At 40.6% G+C, this 23,390-nt stretch overlaps 1 protein-coding gene across 2 annotated transcripts in view; it reads left to right on the forward strand.

Moving 5' to 3' along the window:
* Nucleotides 1-2,773: 2,773 nt before the first annotated feature.
* tgfbr2b (transforming growth factor beta receptor 2b) overlaps nucleotides 2,774-23,390 on the forward strand; it is a 30,657-nt gene continuing 10,040 nt past the window's right edge. Inside the window, exons 1-5 of one of the 2 annotated variants that reach the window (XM_015357036.2) lie at nucleotides 2,774-3,320; nucleotides 13,559-13,706; nucleotides 14,131-14,321; nucleotides 20,020-20,819; nucleotides 23,181-23,322. In XM_015357036.2, coding sequence (XP_015212522.2) covers nucleotides 3,245-3,320; nucleotides 13,559-13,706; nucleotides 14,131-14,321; nucleotides 20,020-20,819; nucleotides 23,181-23,322 — 1,357 coding nt within the window. In that variant the 5' untranslated portion in view covers nucleotides 2,774-3,244. The remainder of the gene's footprint in view (nucleotides 3,321-13,558; nucleotides 13,707-14,130; nucleotides 14,322-20,019; nucleotides 20,820-23,180; nucleotides 23,323-23,390) is intronic. The other variant, XM_015357037.2, reaches the window with a different exon arrangement.

Here is a 23,390-nt window from a genome sequence, read left to right on the forward strand (position 1 = left end):
TTACAGTAGACGTACTGTATTTTACTACTAGACTTTTCTGGCAGGGGGACTTCACAAAGGTCACATTTTGAATGAGCTGTAAATGACTTAAATGAGCTTTGCTGTGAGAGTAGCTTCCTTTTTTCATGAAAGTGGGAAATTTGGCAGTATCGGAAAGGCCACCCCGCCCACCAGCAGTGTTTACTCTTCAGGCTATTAAAATATTACTGTGAATTCCTCATTCAATGGGTTTACTTTATATGGATTAATTTAATGGACAGATATTAGCCTTCTAGTCTGATCTGGCTTATTATCCTGCTGAATAACAAGCACCCACAATCGTGTGCAAAACTGTTTCAGGATTCCACACATTGTTTAAATGCTTTTCTTTGAAAAGGTTTTGGAACATATACAAGGGGGTTAAAAATATGAAGTTTAAAAATCATCAAATTGTAGCCTTACAAAACGTGAATCTTTTCATAATGCATCATACTGTTATCTGTATATTTTTTAGATATGTATAGGCTGCATAGGAGTGGATATGTACAGTATGTGTGTACTGATAATGCCTACCTTACTTTCATACAGTAATGATATTAAACTCTTTAAAACACTATAGGAGACTAATAGGCCTTCGTCACATGGCAAGCAAAAGAATGTTATTAAACACGTGCAACTACCAGCACAGTAAAAAAAAATCTCCAGCATGGCTTTAACTGAGATGAGAAGAACAAGAAGTAGCTCTGTCTGAACTTGCTTCTCAGACACACTGGACCTTTGTGTTACCTAGAGTTGTCAAAACTTGTTACGTCGGTATCCCGGAAACGGCGAACGTACAGTAAACATTTGAGGATAAAATAATATACATCGTCTTGGCAGCTAGTTTAATTGCAGCGTTGCAGAGGGAGAACCACACTTAGCCGTAAAAGCAGCATAATATATTTTTGTCCGCCGTTCCCGGTTTTAAAAATAAACATCACGTGCTAACACAAGGAAAATGCACAGTGTAATAGGGATGTACTGTACATCAAAACACAAAGATGAATAAATCTCATTGCTTTCACAGGACCCCTGCTATTTGCTTTAGCTGAAGACACCCTTTGCAGCACCCTGTTCTCATTCTGACACAGTTCTGCTAGAGCCTGCTTTGCAGAATGGATGAAAGAATTCAGGTCTTAAAACTGACAGTATAAAAACCAGCACATGAAATATGTTCATTTGTCTTGGCCGTGCAGCAAGGACGGGCTACTGTTAATGTTTGGGTGTGCTGTTGGAGCTATCCTGCAGACGAAAAGAAAGGATTGCTTCATCTTTCTAAGCAATCAGTAGTGTTTCTGTTCCAAATGCACGCTGTGAAGGCCCTCTTCACTTTCATTAGGTACCATGTGTTGTGACTGTCCTTTAACAATAAATTCTAATATCCTGGAATTAACTGAAAACCAAAATATGGGTGTATTCAGCAAGGGCTGTAAAAAAGGGAACATGGGGCCAGGCAGAATTGAATGAGCTGTTCCAAAGAGGTTGACAAATACCAAAACAGATGATTACTTTGAAGCACAGAGTGAAGTAGACACAGATTGAAATTAAGGAGGTAGGTATCTCTTAGTACAAAGGACCGTACTTAAACATAGAACCTCTTCATACTGTAGCAATTAATAAGCATTTAAAAATGTTGAGCTACACACAGGAATTCAATCTTTTCCCATAAAATCAGATTATGTGATACAGTATGTGTGAAAGAATCCACCGACTCTTCTGCTATCATGTACTGTAGTATTACAGTAAATGTCTTGCATACATTTCTTATTATTTTACAGTGGTTTTGACTTCCTTTTCTATAGAGTTACTAAAAATGATCCCTCCATTCAGCGATAAAGTATTAAGACACCCTCATACGTACTAAAAGTGGTTATGTTCAACAGGAGGAAAGCATCACAAAAGCATGCTAACCATTTATATACAAGTGTATAAACCCCCAAAATAATTTTTCAATCCTGTGTGTCTGTAAAAATGATCCCATCCTTCATTGCTATGCATTTAATGAGCAGAGGGAAATCAGTTTCCATTTTTTTCGCCAATATGTGAATATTCTAGATGCCACTTTGTTCCCCATTGTTGTTTATAAACAATCTCCTTTTGTTTTTCCGTTTAGATTTTAAAATGTATCAGAGAGCATTCCTGTAGGATGAGTGTGAGTCAAAAAAGACTCGCATTTCAAGGGACTTGAGTGAACAATACTTTTCCCATAGGCTTCAAACGGTTGTCAGTAGTGCTCTTAACACGCCACATGTCTTTTTAATCATTTTGTTTAGGTTTTCAGGAACTTTGCCTCCACTCAGAAACTTTTGTCCAGACAAAAAACATTGTGTGTATATCCCTAATTCCAAGGTGAAACGCAGTGTCGCTCTTTTTACCGACAACACGTGAGATAATAACAAGTAAAATAAAAAATACCTTAATTACATGTCTCCACCTCCCCCAGGAAGTGCATTTTCACCACTATCTTGCAGATAAACTGCTACTTAACAGAAAAATATTCGAAGAATATATGAAAACCCCAACCTGCCCTGGGATTTTAACCTTGTTTTTAAGTCCTGTGAGGAAGATCTCTGGTAACTAACCACAGGACTCATCGGGAGACACCTATTACTTGTACGGAGGACGTTAAACAAGTTAAAACTGCAATAGCTGAAAAGTTGTTTCCCTGTAGGGCACTGCCTTAAGCGCACCGTTTTAAAAAAAAAATCAATGTGATTTTTATGTGCTTAATTTTCTTTTAAATTGGAGCATACCGTCCGTCTAGAAATGCGTCCTTTGGAAACCGATGTTTTGTGTGTATCTGTCTTAAGCGTGTCATTAGGCGCTTGCCTCGACTTGAAGGAGAGTAAACTACAACTTCTAAGGGACTGACAGCTTCGGGAGAAAAAAAAAATTAGTCCTGCCCTTCTCTCAAAGATTTCCTGTTTCGCGAAAGAAGTGAATACAGTCACTCTCTGACTCATAACCCGGGGTTTAGAGTATTTTCATAGCTGAAGGCAGGCGCACAGAGTTTGAGACCAACATTTTTTTTCTCCAAAAAAAAAAAGAAGAGTTGTTTTCTTCGACTTTTCTTTCCCCACTTTGCAACAGAAGCGCACAACGTTGAAACCTTCAATTGGGAGGACGGGGGGAACATTTCCTCTCCGCTTTTGAAGGGCAAGGGAAGAGAGAGCAAAAAAGAAACATTTTAATGAAAAGTCAAGGAAAGGTATCGGTGTTTGTCTAAATGAACCGACTTCGTTTATCAGTCGTGCTGTGGAGCACTACCCTGTTCGCCAGCTCTGTGCTCTTCGGCCGGACGGGTGAGTCTTGTTGAAGGTTTTATTCACCCTTGAACTTCACCAATTTCTTTACCCCTTTTTATAAAAAAATATATTTTAGCCAGTCCAGTCGAGTTCGTTTTTTTTTTAATTGTTGTCCACAAGCTGCCGGGTCTGTTTGAGAAAGCAGCAAATAAATAAATAAAACGTTTCTTCTATCGCAGGGGGCTCGTTGTTGCAGAAGTACAGTATACGCGTTATTTCCTTATGTCTTTTGCTTTTGAAGGCTGAAAAGTTTTTTGAGGTTAAAAACTAACAGCAATGCGTACGGATATGCGCCACAGGTGGTTGAACTGTGAAAGGGCAGACGACCCCCCCAAAAATGAGAAATCATATTTTGGGGGTGTCTTCTGTTGTTATACCTGTAAACGTGTGTTGGAGTACTACGTACTGTATCTTTCTTTTTCTTTTCAAAATGATCTTGCAGCCACCAGACTATCAATCTTCAAGGTTAATACTACCATGTTTTTTTTTTGCCCATACGGAAACTGTATTGCACATTGTAGATTTCTTTATCTGCTGTAGCAGTTAATGATTTGTGCTTATATACAGAAATATAGTAACGTACATTTGGGAAATGGTGGTGTTTCTGAAATGTATCTGAGCACCTTGCCAGTTATCCGCTGGTAATGAAAGTGCTGTAACTGTTTGGGGGAAGTTCAGTTTTTCTTTTTCACTTGTCGGAATTTCTCTCCCATGTAAACGCTAATTGCATTTGTTCAGTTTAGATATGATATCGAATAGCGTGCTCCTTTTTTGCCATACAGTGAGTTATATCCGGATGAAAGTGGTGTTGCTGGGTTTTAAAGTTGAAGGCCCTTACTCCGGAGTGTGTGTAGATGAATGTACTGTATACGGTTGTCAGTGTAGTCTCAGAGGAAGAGCTATCTCCTTTACATTCTTCTTTTACAGCAAACCCGTTGTTTTGTACTGTGAGTGATCAGTTATTCGATTGTTTATATAAATATGATGAGCACTTAAAGCGCCTTAAAACAGGCAGCGTGAAAACACCAGTCGTGGATTAACAAACTGTACTGTAAAACTTAGTGGCGTCAGGATAGGTGCAGTATGCAGCAACTTTTTGCACAAGTGCCTGAAGCGATTTTGTGTGGGGGTAGCCAAGTATGTTTTGCACCTCGGCCTAACACTGCAACGCAGTTCGGTCTTGGAACAAGTTTTTTTTTTCCTCTCTCAGTATTGAAAACACCACTTGAAGTTGCAGAGTTTTCCAAATAAATTCTTGCTGTGCAGACAGAGTCCCACTTACCTGTTTGGTTTTGTAATGAATTTTACATTTATACATTAGTGGTCCATACATCCATTTTCTAACCTCTTTATCCAATACGGGGTCACTTGGGATCCTGAGTCTATCCCAGCAAGTTAGGGAGTAAGGCAGGATACACCCTGGATGGGATGCCAGTCCATCACAGGGCACATACAGACAAAAACACACGCACACTTAAACCAGGGTCAGTTTTTTACAGAAGCCAGTTAACCTCCTGGTATGTCTTTGGATAAGAGCACCCCGAGGAAACTCACTTAAACACAGGGAGAACATCCAGAAACTACTCTCAGGCAGCAGCCCAGGTCCAGAATTGATCCCAGGGCTACAGTGCTGAACTAGTGTACCCCTGTGCCAAAGCAATAGACCACATGAAGTCAGCAAATACAGTGCATTTTTCTGATATACCTTGTGCATTTTGAGGGAGAAAATTGTGTTGGTATGGAGTAAGTTTGCAAGTAGAGAAAGTGTGGGGGAAAAACAAGCTTTATCAGAAAGAGTTGTGTGAGACGAAATGTCAGTTTCTTTTGAAAGATGACAGATCCCAGATAGATAAACTGCTATTATATCCATGTCTGTAAACCTATCCTTTTAAAGCTGGAATGTGCTTGCAATTAACATGAGCATCAAATTGGATTAGTAATATTTCTTGCTGCATATAATTTTCTATTTATTGTTCTTTCACTAAATCTGTCATTATTACTTCTCATGTGGTTTTAATAGTGCTGAGTACTGTGTATGTTACAGAGGACTAATAATCTAATGACCTAATGTTGAAAATATGAGAGGTGTAGGAATTTCCTGTCAAAAGCTGTATAGATTGCAAAACAGTCATGTACGGAGAAAATATTTTGCCTCTCAGGCCTCGGAGGATCCAAGCAATAACACATAATTTCAAGAGCAGTGGTATGTTTATTTCACAAAAGGTGATAAGAAGGTTAAGTAATGAAAGAGTAAATCTCTGTAAATAAAGTGCTTTAGACAGCAGAGGGGAAAAAATGTTCTATTGGAAGCTACAGTGTGCGAACCGGTGAAACGTCGTGATCTGCAATGTACTGCATGTGAAGGCCTGTGGCAAAGGAACACCTATCTTAGCTTTGTGTGTTTTCACAGAGCCATACAATGTGTACAATACATCTGCCCTCCTGCTGAGATATTCAGAATGGCACCATTGAATGCACGCTTTACTCTTTCACAAGATTGACTTGGGTGCAAATCAGGAGGGTCGTCTTGCGTTCATTTGTGCGTTCCGTTTCGAGAACGAAATGGACTCGTTGATGCTGCAGCAGTGCCTTGGATGCAGTGATGCTGCTCGATGCCATGTTGTTTCAGGCATGAGTGACGCCCCATGGCAGTGGAAGAGATACATTGTTCCATTTGCGTTGCTGCGATTGTCTGGATTGCTGTCTGTGAAAGGAGCAGAACCAGAAGGAGTAGTTTATTTACGTTTAACAATAATCCTAGAAGGCATTCTTGCTAAGGCTAAACAGCTGTGTGACCACCTAGCTTCGTAATCACTGGGCACTTGCAGATCGGCTAGGCTTTAGCTGTGTTATGCCTTTGCTCGGTTGAATATTGTTGCTTAAATAACATGCACATCATAACAATAAAACACTAACTCATCACGGAACAATTTACATGTGTATAAGTGTACATATATGTATATACATATAAATATACACATACAGTATGTATATACAGTACATTTCCCTTTTTCTTCTTATTTTTCAGTACTTCAGTTAGACCCTAATGATTGCGACAGAGAAACGAAATATCTAGAAATTACTTGGCATGACTGCCTAGCTGTAGGAGGACTGAGCTGAGGAGATGCTGCAAGACTGCGGGTGGAGAGGTGTGGGTAGCAGTGTGACAGAGATGCATGAACTTGCACTTGTGGGGCAAGAACCCAGGACAGAGAGGTCCTGGGTTCGAGACGTACTGTATATACGCCGGCGAGCAGAAGTGTGGGAGATTAGGACCTGACCTTGCTGCCGAGCTTCCGTTATAAGCCCCGTAACGTAAGTCACCCGTTTGTCTGTAATTCATATTGAACTGGTCTGGCCGTTCTGAACGAACTCGTCCGTAAATCCGAAAGCTGGAGGCCAAATGGAGACCACAGGAGTGAAGCTAAGCTCTTCTGTCTCGGAGCAGCTCAGCGAGACAGCATGGTCAGCCTCGAGCTGCTTTTCTCTCCCGGTAGGCCCTGTCATTGGACGGCTCTCCTGTGCACAGGCCTTCACCTCGTGCCGTGAAGTCAGTCCTGCAGAGGCCCCGAGGCTCATCCTGTGACCACTGTTACTCACTGAGGGGCAGACATGCAGCGCCGTAATTTTCTGCCTTTTCATTACCTTCCCGTTCCCTACTGCAAATTACAGATTGGCTGACTAGTCATTATCATCGTTCTGGTGTTTTGCCCTCTGGTCCCAGTGGATTGGTGTCCCCCGGTCGCTGGGGGATAAGCGCACATGCTGTGGCTTCCTCGCGCAGGGCAGGCCATGAGAAAACAAACCCACCAATTAAAAAAAAAATGTCTGCGACAGTTTCTGTGAACAAGCTCATCTAGGAGCGTTGCAGGGAGGGAGGTGGCTGAAGTGTGGGCATTGCACGTACTCCCAGTGCATTCTGCATCGTATTTAATTCTAATAATTAATTATTATTTAATTATAATTTCGTTGGCAGTTCATATACTTGACATACACTTTTTAAATGACTGTGACTGTTAGTCTATTAGTGCACACTTGTCTCAATATACATCTGCCCGTGTGTAACATTCATGGTAACAATGTACTTGAATAAGGCTAAAAACGCACTCATAATTCCTTCATAAGCACCACAATGCACAATAAAATAACATGCATAAAAATCCGCAGACCGCCAAATACTCAAACTGTTGTTCTTGTCAGCTCTCAAGTCCTTGTCGGTGTCTTCCATCGTTTTTCCTGATTTCACTGGATCTGTAGTGAACCATCACAAATATCAATTTCAATCGCACAAACGGTTGTAAAGGAGCCAAGCAATGCTGGGGCCCTGGGTTCAAATCCAGACCTGGCATGCTATCTGTGTGGAGTTCGCATGTTGCCTTGTCCGTGTAGGTGCTCCTGTTTCCTTCCCACAGTTCAAAGACAAGCCGGTGGGTTGATTGTCTTCTGGGAAACGTGGCCCTGGTGTGAGTGTGTCGGCCCTGGGGTGGACTGGCGTCCCATCCAGGGTGTGCCCTGCCCTGCGCCCGCTGCTTGCTGGCACAGCCTCCAGCTACCCCCCCCCAAGACCCTGAATTGGAAGAAGGGGTTAGAAATGGATGGAGGGGTTGTAAAGGGTTGTGCACGTTGTTCTGCTGTGTGATGTCGCGCTTGCGAAGAAGTTAGGACTCTGTTTATCAGCCCCATTCACGTAAAGTGAAACCAAAATCTTAAAACAATGGGAAACCTTCAGTTGACCGTGTTTCCTGTGTGGCTGTTTTTTGGAGTCAGTTTTATGTTTTAGTCTTTGTCTGTTTTGGCCTGGTTGAACTTTCAGAACACAAATTAGTTTTTACCAACCTGCTACATTTAAGAAATGAATGCAGATTTCAGGTTTTGTCTTTGTTGCCTACAGGTATGTGTTAAAATTGTTTTTGAGGAAACAGTATAGTGGTACTGTAGAAATAGCAACAGAACTGTCTGAAACTCTTTAACCGAAAAAGATGTGAAGTTGAAGTCAATTGTTACTTTCACAATTCACACGAATCATGTTATAAGAACTATTACAACATATCTGAAAATTATGTGGGGAAAATAAGAACCAGGTACATGCCATTGACTCTGAAAATTAATTTTGCATTTTGAGGTAGTGAAGGTAAAGAAAAAAATGTTTAGAATGAAAATATTCATACTTGGAGCAAACCAAATTATACCAGGTTTACCAGAGCTGGACAAATGCCAGTTTTTCTGGATACCATAAGGCCTTTTGATGGATATTTTTCAGTCCAAACAATTGTTTGGTTTCCAACGGCACAGTTAGATGCTGATGTAACTATCCAGATTTATTTTTGTTTTTAAGGAAAGTAATATTATTCTGGCCTTGTGATGGCAAAGTGAATTCACCATCCTGAGGCAAATCCACAGATCGTAAAAGAACTTGGCTACGATCCCGTGATGTCGGGAGTCAAATTAAGTGTCATGAATATCAAACGCATCCCATTTTTATATCTGGCTCAACAGCATGACAGCATGAGCCTTGCACTAATCTTCCAGTACCAGTACAGGGAGGTGGGAAAAGATAAGGTCCCCTGTGTAATTACGGTAGCCTTACTTGGGGCACAGGGGGAGCAGTAATGATCTATCTGTGGTACTTCCTTTAGATTTGCTTTCCCATTACACCGTTGGCGTTAAGCTTGTACTCAAAATATGTTCAAACCTGTTGCCAAACTTACACTCTGTCTCTTTTGAGGTTTTAGGGGATATCCTTTCAAGTCAAAGATTAAGAGTGAAGTTCACATCGATCTTAATTAGCTTTCTTAAACACACAGGAAACGTGTTTGATTTTGTTTGAAATATTAGAATTTACTCTATTTAACAGATCGACTACACATAACAATTATTATACAATATGGCTAAATATAAAAATGTTTGAATAGCTGTGTGAACGTTGAAGTTTTAGTGCTGGAGAATTAGTAGCTTGTGTTAACACTAAAATTGCATGTGTCTGCTGAGAACACTAAATTGCTATTTAGGTATGTAGAGCTCAAACTGCCTATATTTTACCACCAGTCTGTATGTCTACACATAACACTATGAATTATGAGAAGGCTTTGGAGATTAAAATGTTCAAAAAAGTTAAAGGTATAATTCACTTTTCCTGGGAAAATTTTATTTTTATCTTATGATACTTTATTACTTAGACTGCTTGTACTCCATATCAGAAATGCCAGTACTAAGTTTCAATTGCAAGAAACATTGATAGGTTTTTTTGTCAGATGAAATCGTGTTGCGTTAAAAAATGTTTCCCTTCACTGAGCCTAAACACGGTAACTGCCCTGGCACAGGAAAAGGAATTGTCTAACCTGCATTCCATAGGGCTGTCATGGGTCTCCTATTCCAAATAAACACAGGTTTTAGTTATCCACTTGTAGAGGAGCAACAGAAACAAAGCTGAAAACAAGCCAACCGTGACCTCTTATAGCCGATAATGCTGTGTGTATTAATTCTTGCCTTGCCAGACTTTGATTTTGGTATTTACGGTTTGTGCTTGTGTGTTAAATTCCACCAAATAACGTTGAGGGTGGGATATTCTGGCACTTTAAGACAGTACGTGCTGTAATTCAGAAGTGGTTTGTCTTTTGTGCAAAGGTTTGTTGTGGTATCAGTTGTTAAGCTTGCAGTTCAAGGTTTCCAGTAGTCCAACAGTGGCTACAAGGGTACAGCTTATCAGAAAGATACACGTATCACAGGATAATGGCCATGGAGCAGCCCCACAGTAAAGTGAATTTACACGAACACACTATTTGATGCGTGATAAAAAGTTTTTTAGCTGTGTTGTTACTATTCTTGTCGTCTCACTGAGTTTCGCAACAGAGTGATATGCAGTTTGGAAAATGGAAAAGCAAACTAATCGCACTTTAATGAAAGTGTTCAGCGAGAGACAGATAAAGCTGGCAGGCGTCATGAAGCAGTGGCTAGGCCTCTGGACTTGTGACAGGAGGCTCGTGGGGATGTTGGGATACTGCTGCTCTCAGAATCACTCCAGTAATCGCCCGACTCCGGTAAAAGTGGGTTTCCAGATTGTCATTGTAAAAGAAACCTGTGTCTTAGTTCACCTGGGTAAATAAAGAATTGTATGAAAATAGTACTTTAGGAGAAGCCTACAATGCAATCGGGGAGAAAATGAGTAACACAAAAATACTTTTATTTTTAAAATAAACATTTTATAAAGACAAATCGTTCCGGATCTACTGTCTCCTTGCGAAGTGATTTTTTTTCTTGTTTTTTCCTGTCTCGTGCTACTTCAAGACCAGTGCCCATGAAGAGTTTTCCAAAATAAATTGCCTTTATAGAGCCAGCCTGCTAAAGATGTTTTTTAAGAATGTCATGGAATCTAAACTTCAGTGACACTCGATGGCTGAGTTAGCAGTGATAATGGATCTCGCTGCAGTGGCTTAGACATCTCCCCCCTCGTGCTGTAATGGAGCTAAAGGCCTTTGGAACTTCCTTACGCAAGTGTTGGTTTAGGAGTAGTATGCGGGACAAAGTGGGACCTTGGAGGACAGATGTAGCAGATGAAAGGACATTTTTTTGCGTCTTAAGGCTTTTTGTAATAAAGAAGTGATAGCCAGTATCAGCCTTGTAGAACCGAGGTCAGAGTATTCACGTTGATGGCATTTTCTATTGTTCAGGCAATTTAAAAACCTTTTGAAGAATGTTTTTGGGGATTTGTGCTGAACACAAAGCAGTTCACATTTCTTTCGTAATAAGGGAATGTTGATGCGCGGTGCTGGCACTGTAGCGTTACAGCAAGATGGTGAAAGATTCTTCAAAGATATGTTATCTGTGTGTTGATCACAGTGGGGAAAAAAGCCACAGGACATTTATTTTGAGACATGTACTGACCTGTAAAGTAACAATGTAAGTATTGTAAGGAGCCTAGAGTGTTTTCTTCAAACATTACTTAAAATGGACTGAGATTGCATTTTTCAGCAAGTGGTAATTTTAAATCCAGTTTGTTGCATTCAGTTAACTATGTAACATTATTGCTTGTATGATTTTGGGATTAGACTACAATTTTTTTCTGTAACAACTCAAGGACCCATTGTTTATTTGAGCAATGAAAAGAGTCTGGTTATATCTAATCAGGTGTATAATGTGTTTTGTCTTCAGGTTCAGTACATTTGCATATTACCAAGTTATTCCATTAGGGATCTATAGCTACATTAAGTAAAATATTTTGCTAAAGCTGATCATGAGACATACACAAACATGCATTTCATGGTCATGCTGTAGATTAAATTATATAAATCGGAGTTTAATAGATAATAGATATTAAATAATACATTTAAAACCAGTCAAGATTCTACAGAATGTCAATAAAGTCTCCGTTGTTACACAGTTCATCCTAAACTTAATCATACCCTAACCCTAAAGCTAATCCTGATATTAACTTTGACATAATATCATCAGTATGTAATATCTTTGAATGCTTCTTTAACCTTTTGCAGTACCTCAATTGACGGTTTATTAATGATGAATAGAGTATTGTTATAGCTTTATTTATACAAAAACAAAGTGTGCGCCATTTTATATATCACATTCTAACTGGTTAAAAGTAATTTTGAGCTCTGTCATTTGGTTACACATCCCTTTGAGGCAATAACTGCATGCAGTCTGTTACCCATTGAGCTCATCAAGCTCTGTGTGCAATTTATTGAGATGCTCTGCCAAGCCAATTCTCGGGATGTTCTGACATCAGTTTTTCCTTCAGCATGCAAAAAGCATGCTCATTTGGATTGAAGTCTGGACATTGCCTTGACTAGTGTAAGTCTAAGATTTTCCACTTTTTTTTTCTTGATGAGCTTGTCGTTTTCTTTAGCAACATATTTTGGGTCATTCTCATGCAGCTTGGTCAAGCTCTGCAAAATAAGTATGGAAGCATTTCCTTCTACATGAGCAGGCGAAAGATTTCTGTAGAGTTCAGATTACATTCTGTAGCCATCCGTTACTGCACCTCACAGAAAAGACATCTGAGCCCGGTCCACAGGTGGCCTACAAGCCCAGGCCCTAACATTGCCTCCGGCACCCCTTCAGATTTTGTTAAAGTGCAGAGGCGAGCAGGAACAGTTTTGGAACAAAGTTGTACAGACCAATGGGACCAAGGCAACCTTTCGGAGAGTTTAAAAGCTTATGTATGGTCTGGAGAAAGACAGGAACTGCATACTGTACGTTCCAAAGAAGACCACCTCAGCTGTGAAGCATGGTCCGGCCTGGGTGTGCATGACTGTCTCTGCAGCTGGCACCCGTGGTACAGAGTTACGTTCTAGAGCGATCCTTCCCTGACAGCATGACAGCAGCAGGGACTGGGGGGCCCAGCACAGCCAGCTAGGCTCACAGGTACACACAATCATGGAGACCTGCAGAAAAATGTAATCAGGGGCTTTTTTACATATGCAGCACTTGGACAGGAAGTGCCGATTGGCAGGGGCATAAATCAATGCAAGTGTAAGCATTCGGGACGATCCTATCAATACCCCCCAGTCCCACCATGGTGAATTTATTTCAAGGTTCGGCTTCGTTCCAGAAATACCGCTGGCAGGTGCTGGTGCCTCCTGGCATTGCTGTGCTCAGGTTTCATCATGAATATGTCATACAAGCACCAGATATTGTCATTATCTTTGGTTTTAACTATGATTTAGAAATGGGAAGAGGGGCCGATGGGCGGAAGCTTTTTGGCCCATTCTGCTCGTTTGTTGGCTAGTGAGCTGTTGAACCAAGGGTCTCGTTGAAACTGTTTCTTCAAGTGTCTTGAGATCTGCTTCCTTCTCACGGGTATAGAGATTATCCCTCCCCACCGGCCCTTTGTGAAAGAAGTGCAAAGTGTAACGGATCTGGTGGCCAATTAAGATAATGCTAGAGCCAGTTTGTAGCAATTTGATCCATTTAAGAAGGGCTTTTTTGCGTTATTGTACGTGAATCAATAAATAAAGACAATATGTGAATGAAGCCTTTTTATTTTTGAAGGAACGAGTAATAGGTTTATTCCATGCTGAAAAAAAAGAAGAAAGAAAACAACGTTTCAGCCGTGGAGCCTTCTTCAGGTGTCGAAAAGATCAATATCATGTTGACACCTGAAGAACGTTGTGTTTTCTTTCTTCTTTTTTTCAGCATGGAATAAACCTGTTACTTGTTCCTTTGCAGCCTACGCATGCTGACGCAGCTACACACCTGAACTTTTTATTTTTGTTCTTTTTCAGGTGGGACAGTGGATCCATTCAAGCTGCATTTGCTGTGCAAGTTTTGTGATTTTGAGCCCTCAACGTGTGATGGAAGAAGTAACTGCTTCTCCAACTGCACCAAAACAGCAATTTGTGAGAAACCTCAAGAAGTCTGCGTGAGCATTTGGTATTTGATCTTTTCGAGTTGCTTAATTAAAGCCATTTAATTTGTTACTTCTTATTATTTTATTGTTCTTGAGAGTATGAATGTTATTGCTGATGCAGATCGGAATTTATATTCTTCCAAATTGGGTGGAAAAAAACACTAAAATTAGGTGCACTTTCTGCCTGTATCTATGTAAACCACCAGTAATCATAAACATTAATATACAGTATATAGAATGAAATCCTACTGGGTGGGGCATTTAAAACTAAGAGCAGTATCCACACTTTGTTGAAGCCAGCAATGGCTGGATCAGATCTTCAGATCAATTAACCTGTAACCATGAAATGAGCTAGAGGGACAGGCTTCATGTCATTTAAAAAATTTCCACAGTACTCATGTGGTTATGAATCCTGTCTCCAATGGTTAACCTTTTGTCTCTTTTCAGGAGGAAGGATGATAACAATGTAACCATTGAGACGCTGTGTCATGATCCAGCAGAAAAAATATATGGGCTACTTCTGGATGACTACAATTCCACAAAATGTTATATGAAAGAAAAGAAGTTTCCTGGTTCGCTATTTTATGTGTGTTCTTGTACCGAAGAAGAGTGCAACAATAAGCTTATTTTTTCACCAGGTGAGTCAATCATGAAGGTTTCGGCAGAAGCACTGCTCTGCTTTTTACAGTATGTACAGTAGAATTAACTTTTCATAAAAGAGATGATTACAGAATTAGGACCATTCCCACACTGACTGGAGTTTCAGAAAATCGTTGTAGTTACCATACCCTTGCGTGGAAACTGCTGCTAAAGGAGTTAAATTTTTCTGGACAGGAATGAGTTGAATTTCATGAAGATATTAAAACTGCTGAAAACAGATCTTTTTCTTCAAGCTAAAATTTGCTTTCAGATTTAGATTTACATAAGTGAAGAAGTTGTATTTTTTAACAAGAGCTGGGCTTTGTATAATGAAACTATTGTATGGAAGCAAATTACTGCTGCCAAAGTAGTTGTTTTCATTAGATCTGCTTCTGGGGTGATACAGCACCACGAAACGATAGCACGATCACTTGTTGTGATGCGTTATCAGCTCTTTAACGAAAACAGCTCAGAGGAGCAGGGAGCTGTAACATGTTGGAAGAGGGTTTGCCTGCAATTGCAGACATGTGGTTTCCTGTCTGTGTTTAACTTAGAACATCATGACCACACGGCTTCCAGCCCCTCCAGACAGTGTGCATTAACTGCCTATATTTCTACAAGTGATGCCAATAATGTGATTTAAACTTAAAGTCGGACTTATTTTTTCCTCGTGTTCTGTGGTTAAAGATAAACATTTGGCATTTGCAAGTGATACAAGTGACTGTTAATATCAGCTAGGAGCTGGCATTTTCAGGTCCTTTTAATTCATTGAACACTGGGAAATGTCTGTGGACAATGCAGTTGGTAAGTGTATACTTCCTCCAGGTAGGCTTGTGCAATGGGCTTGACTGTAGTGAGTAAACATTGTAATATATGAAGCACAAAAGAAGAGGACAGTGTTTATTGTGGAATAAAATAAAAATGATTTTTGCTTTTTTTTTTGCTTATGAAGTCATCATCGTTAGTTTTCAATGCAGACTTGTAGTAATACTTCATTGAAATCAGGAGAAAAATGTTTTCACTGGCCCAAAGTGTAATGAGGTCAGGGCACTGTGGTTAACACTCCTACTCTTACAATGACCTGGTATCTTTAAAGACCATGTGTCCATCCAATTCTCTGTCCCCAATCACCTTGCTGAAGCATTGCTTTAGACAAAACCAGGCTACAGAGTTGTAATGCCGTTGGAATCTGTCCTGAAAGCACTTCTATGTGTAGACAGCAGAAAGATGTACAATATACGCCATCCTGTAAATACTGTGTATGAGATCACTGTGTATAAACACCAGGGGGTGTAGCTGCAGTCCAGTGGCAGTGATCGAGTCAATCTGATGTATACTGTAGAAGGAAAGGCAACCAATCTGCCGTCTCACGTTACCAGGCTGAATTTGCAGCTGTCTCCTGAATCCGTTGGCTTCCCAGTTACGGTCTCGCTCTTGGGCGTGCTGGGGTCACGTGTTTGCGCTCTGGGATCACGCGTGAACCACATGCAGCGTGCACATTCTCTCTGCATTTACCTTCGCGGTGTAGTGCACACACACTTCTCAAACTGAGACCTCTCAAACTGATGAGCCAGTCCCTCAGTTGCTCTGTATTTAGAACAGGCCACCTCTCATATTTCAATTTATCAGTGAGAAATTAATCTTTCACGTATTTCCTGAAATGCTTTGTAGACATTAACTTTTTATTGTTAGCATATTATTATTATTGTATGTAAAAAAATGTGAAGTGTAGTGTTCACTACAGCCAGTAATGAAGCATACATGCTCTGATACTGTCTGCAGGCAGTGTGGGTAATGTTTTTAAAATTTAGGTTTTTGACAGTGTTAAACATTCTTAGAAAGTAACAGTTTGTAGTTTCTGTTGCATTTTGTAGCTTTTTTTTTTTACTTTTAGACTTTTTGGTCTTTTAATAGAGATTTATGAGACACAAGCAAAGTGAATTTAGGATAACTGAATCACTGTCAAACTAGAAATAAGGTATCCCTCCCAGTGTGTATACGGTATACAGCGACTGAGAGTTTGAATTCTGTTCAGAATTGAGTTCTGTTCTGGAAACCATTCTGTAAATTGAGTTTTACTCTTTACCCCTTAGAATGTTTACTATTTAATATTTTGATGGCAGTAAATGTCCTTCCCTTACTATGACCTGCTCAGCTCAAATGAACATTTGGTAATGCAATGAATACCCTGCATTATATAATAAAATGGAAAAAACTCACTCATAGAGTAAATAGACTGTGTGTAAAATTAAATATCATGGATTAAACAGGGGAAGTTATTTAAGGAAACAGTACACAGCTGTGAGCAGTTTCCACTTACATGTATGAATTCATAAAAGATTGCAAATCTGATTTTTCAAATTAATTTACAGTGGTTTTATATAAAGTCAGATTTGCGTAATTCAAGTGTTTGTAACCTGGAATTGTGTCTACAAAGAAGAATGTGGACTTTATGGGGCTGGTGAAGTTTTATAGTGATAATACTCTAATTATCTGATTGATGTCTTATAGGCTGCAGCCTAACATCTGATTTGTATTTTGGGTGCTCAGCCGTTTCTAATCTATTTTGTAACACAACGCATGTGAAACTTGATGAAGCTCTATCAGGTTTTACAGATGGTTGGAACCTTTATGCACATGTTATAGATTTTCTCAGTGCACGTTGTTAATTTTCATTTTATACAGTCATGTGTTTCAGACTTAGAGGGGTTTAAAGCATCAATTACTGTTTTCAAGTGATAGAATGCCTCTGTTCCAGTGATTTTGAGTTCATGAGGATTCTGTCATTTTATAATTCAAGTAAAAACTCTAAGCAAAGTTGCAAGTATTGCTGCTATTAATGTTTTCATTATCAAGTTGCAGTACTGCTCCAGTTAATCAAAACCAAACATGCACTTCATGATATTCTGTTAATTGTAGGTCCCAGTAGGAAACAGCAACTTACATTTCTCTATGTCTAGTGGTATGGGCAGATATACAGTAGGTTAGGTACTCTTCCTCATCTTTAATAGATTGTACCAAAGGATGAGAATGTTCGTGGTTATGGCCTCACGACGTTATTTTTATGTTAAAAAAGAAACATATAATTTTTTTTCTTGGCTGGATTTACAATGGGTTCAGAAAAAAAACAAACAGCTTCTAAAAGAAGAGGTTTGGTCTACACAAAAATAATCTTCTGTGGTCAATCTGGAACATTAGTGTAGCGAGTTCGAGCTGTAAGGATTATACTTCATGCATCGTTTCCTGTCTAACTTCTCACTTCTTTTATGTTTTACGTGTATGTATGTTTGTTTTTCTGCAGTTAGTAGCAAGCTTCTGTTTCTGTATTGGCAGGGCTCAGGACATTTTAAAGAGGTCTGGGGATACTTTTAATCCCAAGGAAGTGACACTGAGGTGTAACCCAATGAAGCATAAGCCACTGCAGCGATGACTATCTTTGCTTTTGCATCACAGCTTTCGTGTCTTCACCTTTGTGACCCGCTTTGAAAATATCTTTGTAGTTTACGTTGGTGGATCTATAAAATCAACTAGACGTCATCCAAGAACTGCAGGCTTCTCACCCTGAAGATTTTCCTAACAGATAACCAGAAGAGAAGAAAAAGCTAAAAAGCTTTGGTGATAATGAGGACCGTAGCTTATGGTGATTCAGTTGTATCCCATCGCAGACTATTGAATCACATTTATCGTTTACAATTTGAAATTTGTTTATACTGAAATCCCTACATACAGTATCTGTATGAATTTTCCACAATTTTCTGAAAGACCAATTTACTGTACTGGTCCACAGAAAAACCCTGTCATCCATATTTAACAGATTTTTTGTTGTTGTTGAATAGCCATGAAGCATGTTCAATTATGATATGGATCTTCTTTAAAAAAAGTCTTACTTTCCGAAATCACCTGGAAGAAATTCTAGTGAATTTGATTGTAAAATTTACAATTTACAGTCGGCTACAAGAATTCATAATCAATTTGCAATTATCTGCAAGTGCAGTAGATAATTTAAACAATGAAATGCAGGAGACATTTTGAATTCAGTTTATATTTATATAATGCTCCTTAAATATCTTTGTGAATCAGAGCAGTATAGGCGTTTGGGGCGATCTAAACTTTTTCTTCCTTGACAACAAACCATAGCAGTGAACTGTGGTCTAAATAAATGTCAGGTTTATTAACATCAGAGGATTTCCTGACTCATCTCAGGAACAAAAATAAAGATGTATTTTAAGGCAGAGCTGGCAGCTCCGGTGCAACAGGATACCCCAGGTCCCAGCTGGAGCACGCTGGGGCCCTGCTGCCTGGATGCCCCAAGCTGGGGCGGATGATCGACTGGGAAATCGGGATCCGTGAAAATCATGTCCCTGCTTCCTGTCGCTTCTCACTTTCTTACTTTGTGCCCTGAAGTGTCCTCTTTTAATAATTAACCCTAAAATAAGTCATACTGGAACTGTTGTTTGTTTGTTTTTCGCTGGGGTTCGGCATTCAGCAGATGTTGTGTCAGTTCAGCTCTCCCAGACGTTCAGACTCAGTGCCTGTTCCAGAGCAAGAGGTCTGTTTCTGTGGGCTCCAGATAGGGCTCTGTTTCAGAGGCCGTTATTATGATTTTTCATTCGACAGATCTTCAATATTGTAATAAAGCGTTTATAGCAAAATGGTGTTGACTGTTGAATCGTGTGTGCAGACGGCATCACCTTCACAATAAACGGTTTCTGCTCACGTTGTTATGAGCTGTGTAACATTCTGTTCTTTTGCCAGCCTTCAAAAATTTGCTTCATGTTCTTTTATTTTACAGGTTTTTTTGATCATTTAAAAAAGTGAATTCATTGTTTAAATGTGATGTTTAAAATGCTGTTTATGCTTGGCAGAATGTGTGAGTCAACAGTTTCTGCTTCATGTTTGTTAATAATGGATTCCGTTTGATAGGCAAATCAACATATTTTGTTATTATATTCCACTATAAACCTTTGTTTTGGACTCTACCTACGTAGTTTCAAATTATATTTTATTACCGTTTTACAATTACAGTTCCCCAGTGGTTCTCTTGCCAAACATTATTGTATTAAAATCATTTTTACATTTTTCATTTCGCACTGCCATAATGAGGCTTTGCACGGTTCATGATACGAGTACAGAATGTCTGTTCTCAGCTTCATTATTTTCTTATCAATGGTAAGCCTGAAGGTATATTATTCACATATTCTCCTAAAAAAGATAGGCCAAGCAAAAATCAGAACTCCTGGGAGGTACTGCATAATAAATAACTTCCCACATAATGGGTCTTGCCTGTAAACATCCTGTAGCTATTATTAATCTCCAAGAACTAAAAAAGACCACAGTTTTACATGCCTCTGACTTGAACGTTTTCATAATGCAGTACAAAAGCGCTGTGCTTACAAAGGTAGCCCAGTGTATTTAATATAACTTTCTCCTTATCATCTTATCAAGCAGAGTCAGCTGACGAAAAAGCTTTGAAATCTGAGGTATTCCTCGAGGCTTTACTGACACCAACTTCCAAATAGCGCTTTTATTTTTAAATCCGTTACGATCGCCGTTTAGCTGGCAGTTCTGTGCTGTATCATTCACAGAGCGGGTTAACGAGTAAGTGGCTTAACCAAGTGGGCTGCTCAAGACGCCTGCACAGGTGAAAGGTGAAAGAGTTGGGTGGTAAATGGTTTCCCATCTGTCTCTCTCCCGCAGAAGTGGAGCCCCCCACCCCAGAGAACTCGGTGCTCACGGTCATCCTCGTGACTCTCGTGCCGCTGCTGGTCCTGACCGTTGTGGTCATCACCGTCTTCTACTGGTACCGGGTGTGCCGGTCCCGGGCCCTCGGCGAGAAGTGGGACGGCAAGAAGCCGAAGCCCCGCAAGATGCCGCCGCTGGACTGCAGCGAAGCCTGCGCCATCATGATCGACGACGACCGCTCGGACAGCAGCTCCACGCACGCCAACAACCTAAACCACAACACCGAGCTGCTGCCCATCGAGCTGGACACGCAGGCGGGCAAGGGGCGCTTCGCCGAGGTCTACAGGGCCAAGCTGAAGCAGAACGCCTCGGCGCAGTTCGAGACGGTGGCCGTGAAGATCTTCCCCGACGAGGAGTACGCCTCCTGGAAGAACGAGAAGGACATCTTCTCCGACATCAACCTGAAGCACGAGAACGTCCTGCACTTCCTGACCGCCGAGGAGCGCAAAGCTGAGAAACAGTACTGGCTCATCACCGCCTTCCACCCCAAGGGGAACCTGCAGGAGTACCTCACCAGGCACATCATCAGCTGGGAAGACCTCTGGCTCCTGGGGGGATCCCTGGCCCGGGGGGTGGCCCACCTGCACAGCGATCACACCCCATGTGGCCGCCCGAAGGTGCCCATTGTCCACAGAGACTTGAAGAGCTCGAACATCCTGGTCAAGAACGACCTGACCTGCTGCCTCTGTGACTTCGGCCTAGGCCTCAGGCTCGACCCCTCGCTGTCTGTGGACGACCTGGCCAACAGCGGACAGGTGAGGTTTTACTGCGTCGGACGGCTCGGCTGTTCTGCGGCCTCTTCTTCTAGCACGGGTGCGAGTAGGTATCGTCAGGTGCTAGAAGCAAGGCACTTCGTATACCCAAGGACTTGGCAGAATTCCAGAGCTCGAAAATTAAATACACATTTACATCTGGAATGACGTGATGCTGAGACGGAAAACTGATTTGTGTTTGAAACTGGTTCTGTATTTAAAGGAGTGTTATCGCAATGCTGAGGAGAAGGCTGAGATCATTTCTTATTTTAGCAGTGTTTTACACTTTGAGTTTACCAAAATACGATATGTTATTATATGTTTGGGTGCTGATTAGTTTGAAGTCTAATCGTTGAAGTTGGTCAGGCTGTGTCCACAGGGATTTAATTTGTTGGTTACCGTGTCTTTAAAAAAGCTTATGTAGTATTCTGCATGCACACACTAGCTTATCGTTACTTATAATGTTGTTGAAACATGCATCATAAACTAGTTCACTCAGCATTCTGTTAATGAGTACTCTGTAGCTTTGAAGCATGTTAACTCATTTTGCGCAATCTAGCAGTTACAAAACAGGTTTCAAGGATGGTCCTGAGTAAGAGTGAAACTTTCTTTTTTCTAGACTTTTTAATGCATTTGTCATATGTATAGATCTTAACTTCTCTATGGTATACTTGTAAAGTCAAATATAATCCCTTCAGTCTGATAAATCCAAATGCTTGACAGTAACACCCATCATAGTACCAATCATTAGCAAGGCCTCTCTTTAATTATGCACCCAGTTAAATGCTCTTCATTACTGAACCCTTTTTGAAATTGTTTTTTAAAGATTACATGGCTACATAACCACATAAAAAGCAATACGGTATTCACTGAATCATGCTGCAGTTTAGGCTACCATATAGGATAAAAAATAATGATTACTTCTAACAGAGTGAACTGTCACCACATGATAGCATTAAGTCAATATGTCAGTCAGGTTTTCATCCAAGCTGCTGAACTTCCAATTCTGAACAGCAAGGGCTTGCTGTAAGCAGGCATTTCTGACTAAAGGTTATTGTCGTCTGAAATACGTCAATGGGACAGTTTGGTTATGAGTCGATACCTTATCTTCCCATGTAATAAACCACTCTCGCCACAGTCGATCTGCCACCTCCCTCTTTTAACACAGCAAAGTTGTTTTTGATTTTAAGCTCCGTACGAGCCTCTGCCCACACCAGGACAGGGCAGGCTGAAAATGAACTGGCGGAGGGCCTCCATTCTGATAAGTCAAGTACAAGAGATTTGACGTGGAAACAGCTTGCCTTTGTTTTAAAAAAATCTGGAAGAAGCTGGAGGATCTAGCTATCACCAGAGAGGGATTATAAGAACATGAGAAAGCTTACAAAACAACAGGAGCGCGTTTGGAACATCTGGCTCGTTGTGAGAGTAGCTAATTGATCCCAGGATCTGAGGCAGCTGTCCCTTTAAAGAAATCCAGGGCTCGGGCTTCAGCAACATGGCTGGAAAGCTTGGTCTGTACTTCCACAACCCTAAGGTTCACCTCATCGCACATCGACCATGTGAACCTGAAGTCTTAGTATTTATTCTGCGTTCGTAGTCAGTGGCTAGGCTAGGCGTTTCAGTACTGCTTCTGTCCACAGAAACAGCCCTCCTAACACACCGAAACTCGCCCGCTCTGTGTAGCAGGCAGGGGTGTCCCTGTCATGCCGTGCATCTCCAGCTCATGTGATGGTAAAAAAAAAGCACCTTTTGTTTTTGAGCTGACTCGGCAGTGATTTCCCTGGGTCTGATGTAAGTGGCATCCGGCATCGGAATCCCACAGCTCTGCCCACACAGCTCTGTATCTTCCGCAAATAAAAACCTTTGAGGCGCTCATTAGGTGTAGTGGTAATATTTTCTCAAACAAGAAAAATGAACCTGCTGTGGTGACATTTAATAGTACTATCCTTAGAATACATACCTAAATAAACACGTACAGTAAATGGAGTCAACCAAGTTACAGCCCTGAGGATATCGCCACAAAGACCTGTTTCCTCATCGATCAGCTGAAAGATATCTACCAAAGACAAATCAGCTTTCACTACTGTGTCTGTTTGATGCTCAGACTATGCATTTTAAATTTGCACACATTTAAATGTTGCTTTGAAACACTTTCCTCCAGAATAGATCTGTTTTATGTATTAAATGGAGAGGTACAGTACGGTAAAATACTGCTTCCAGCTTTTCCAAAAGCACCTTGATTGCCAGGTATGATCCGAGCCCAAACAGAATCAACTGTTCATGTTTCAATTCGATTTGGAGATGAGCAAAACCTGCACTTAAAAACGATGTTTTAAATAAGGTATCGTTGTGTTCATTCAACAGGTGGGCACAGCCAGATATATGGCCCCAGAAGTGCTGGAGTCCAGGATAAATTTAGAAAACATAGAGTCTTTTAAACAGACAGACGTCTACTCAATGGCTCTTGTCCTGTGGGAGATGACCTCTCGCTGCAATGCCATCGGAGGTAAGGCCTGAATGGATATTTCTGCTTTGCTGCCTCACTGTGCTGGGGCCCTGGGTTGAATTTGGGAC

Source organism: Lepisosteus oculatus, chromosome 10, assembly GCF_040954835.1.
Source record: "Lepisosteus oculatus isolate fLepOcu1 chromosome 10, fLepOcu1.hap2, whole genome shotgun sequence".
Taxonomy (NCBI): domain Eukaryota; kingdom Metazoa; phylum Chordata; class Actinopteri; order Semionotiformes; family Lepisosteidae; genus Lepisosteus; species Lepisosteus oculatus.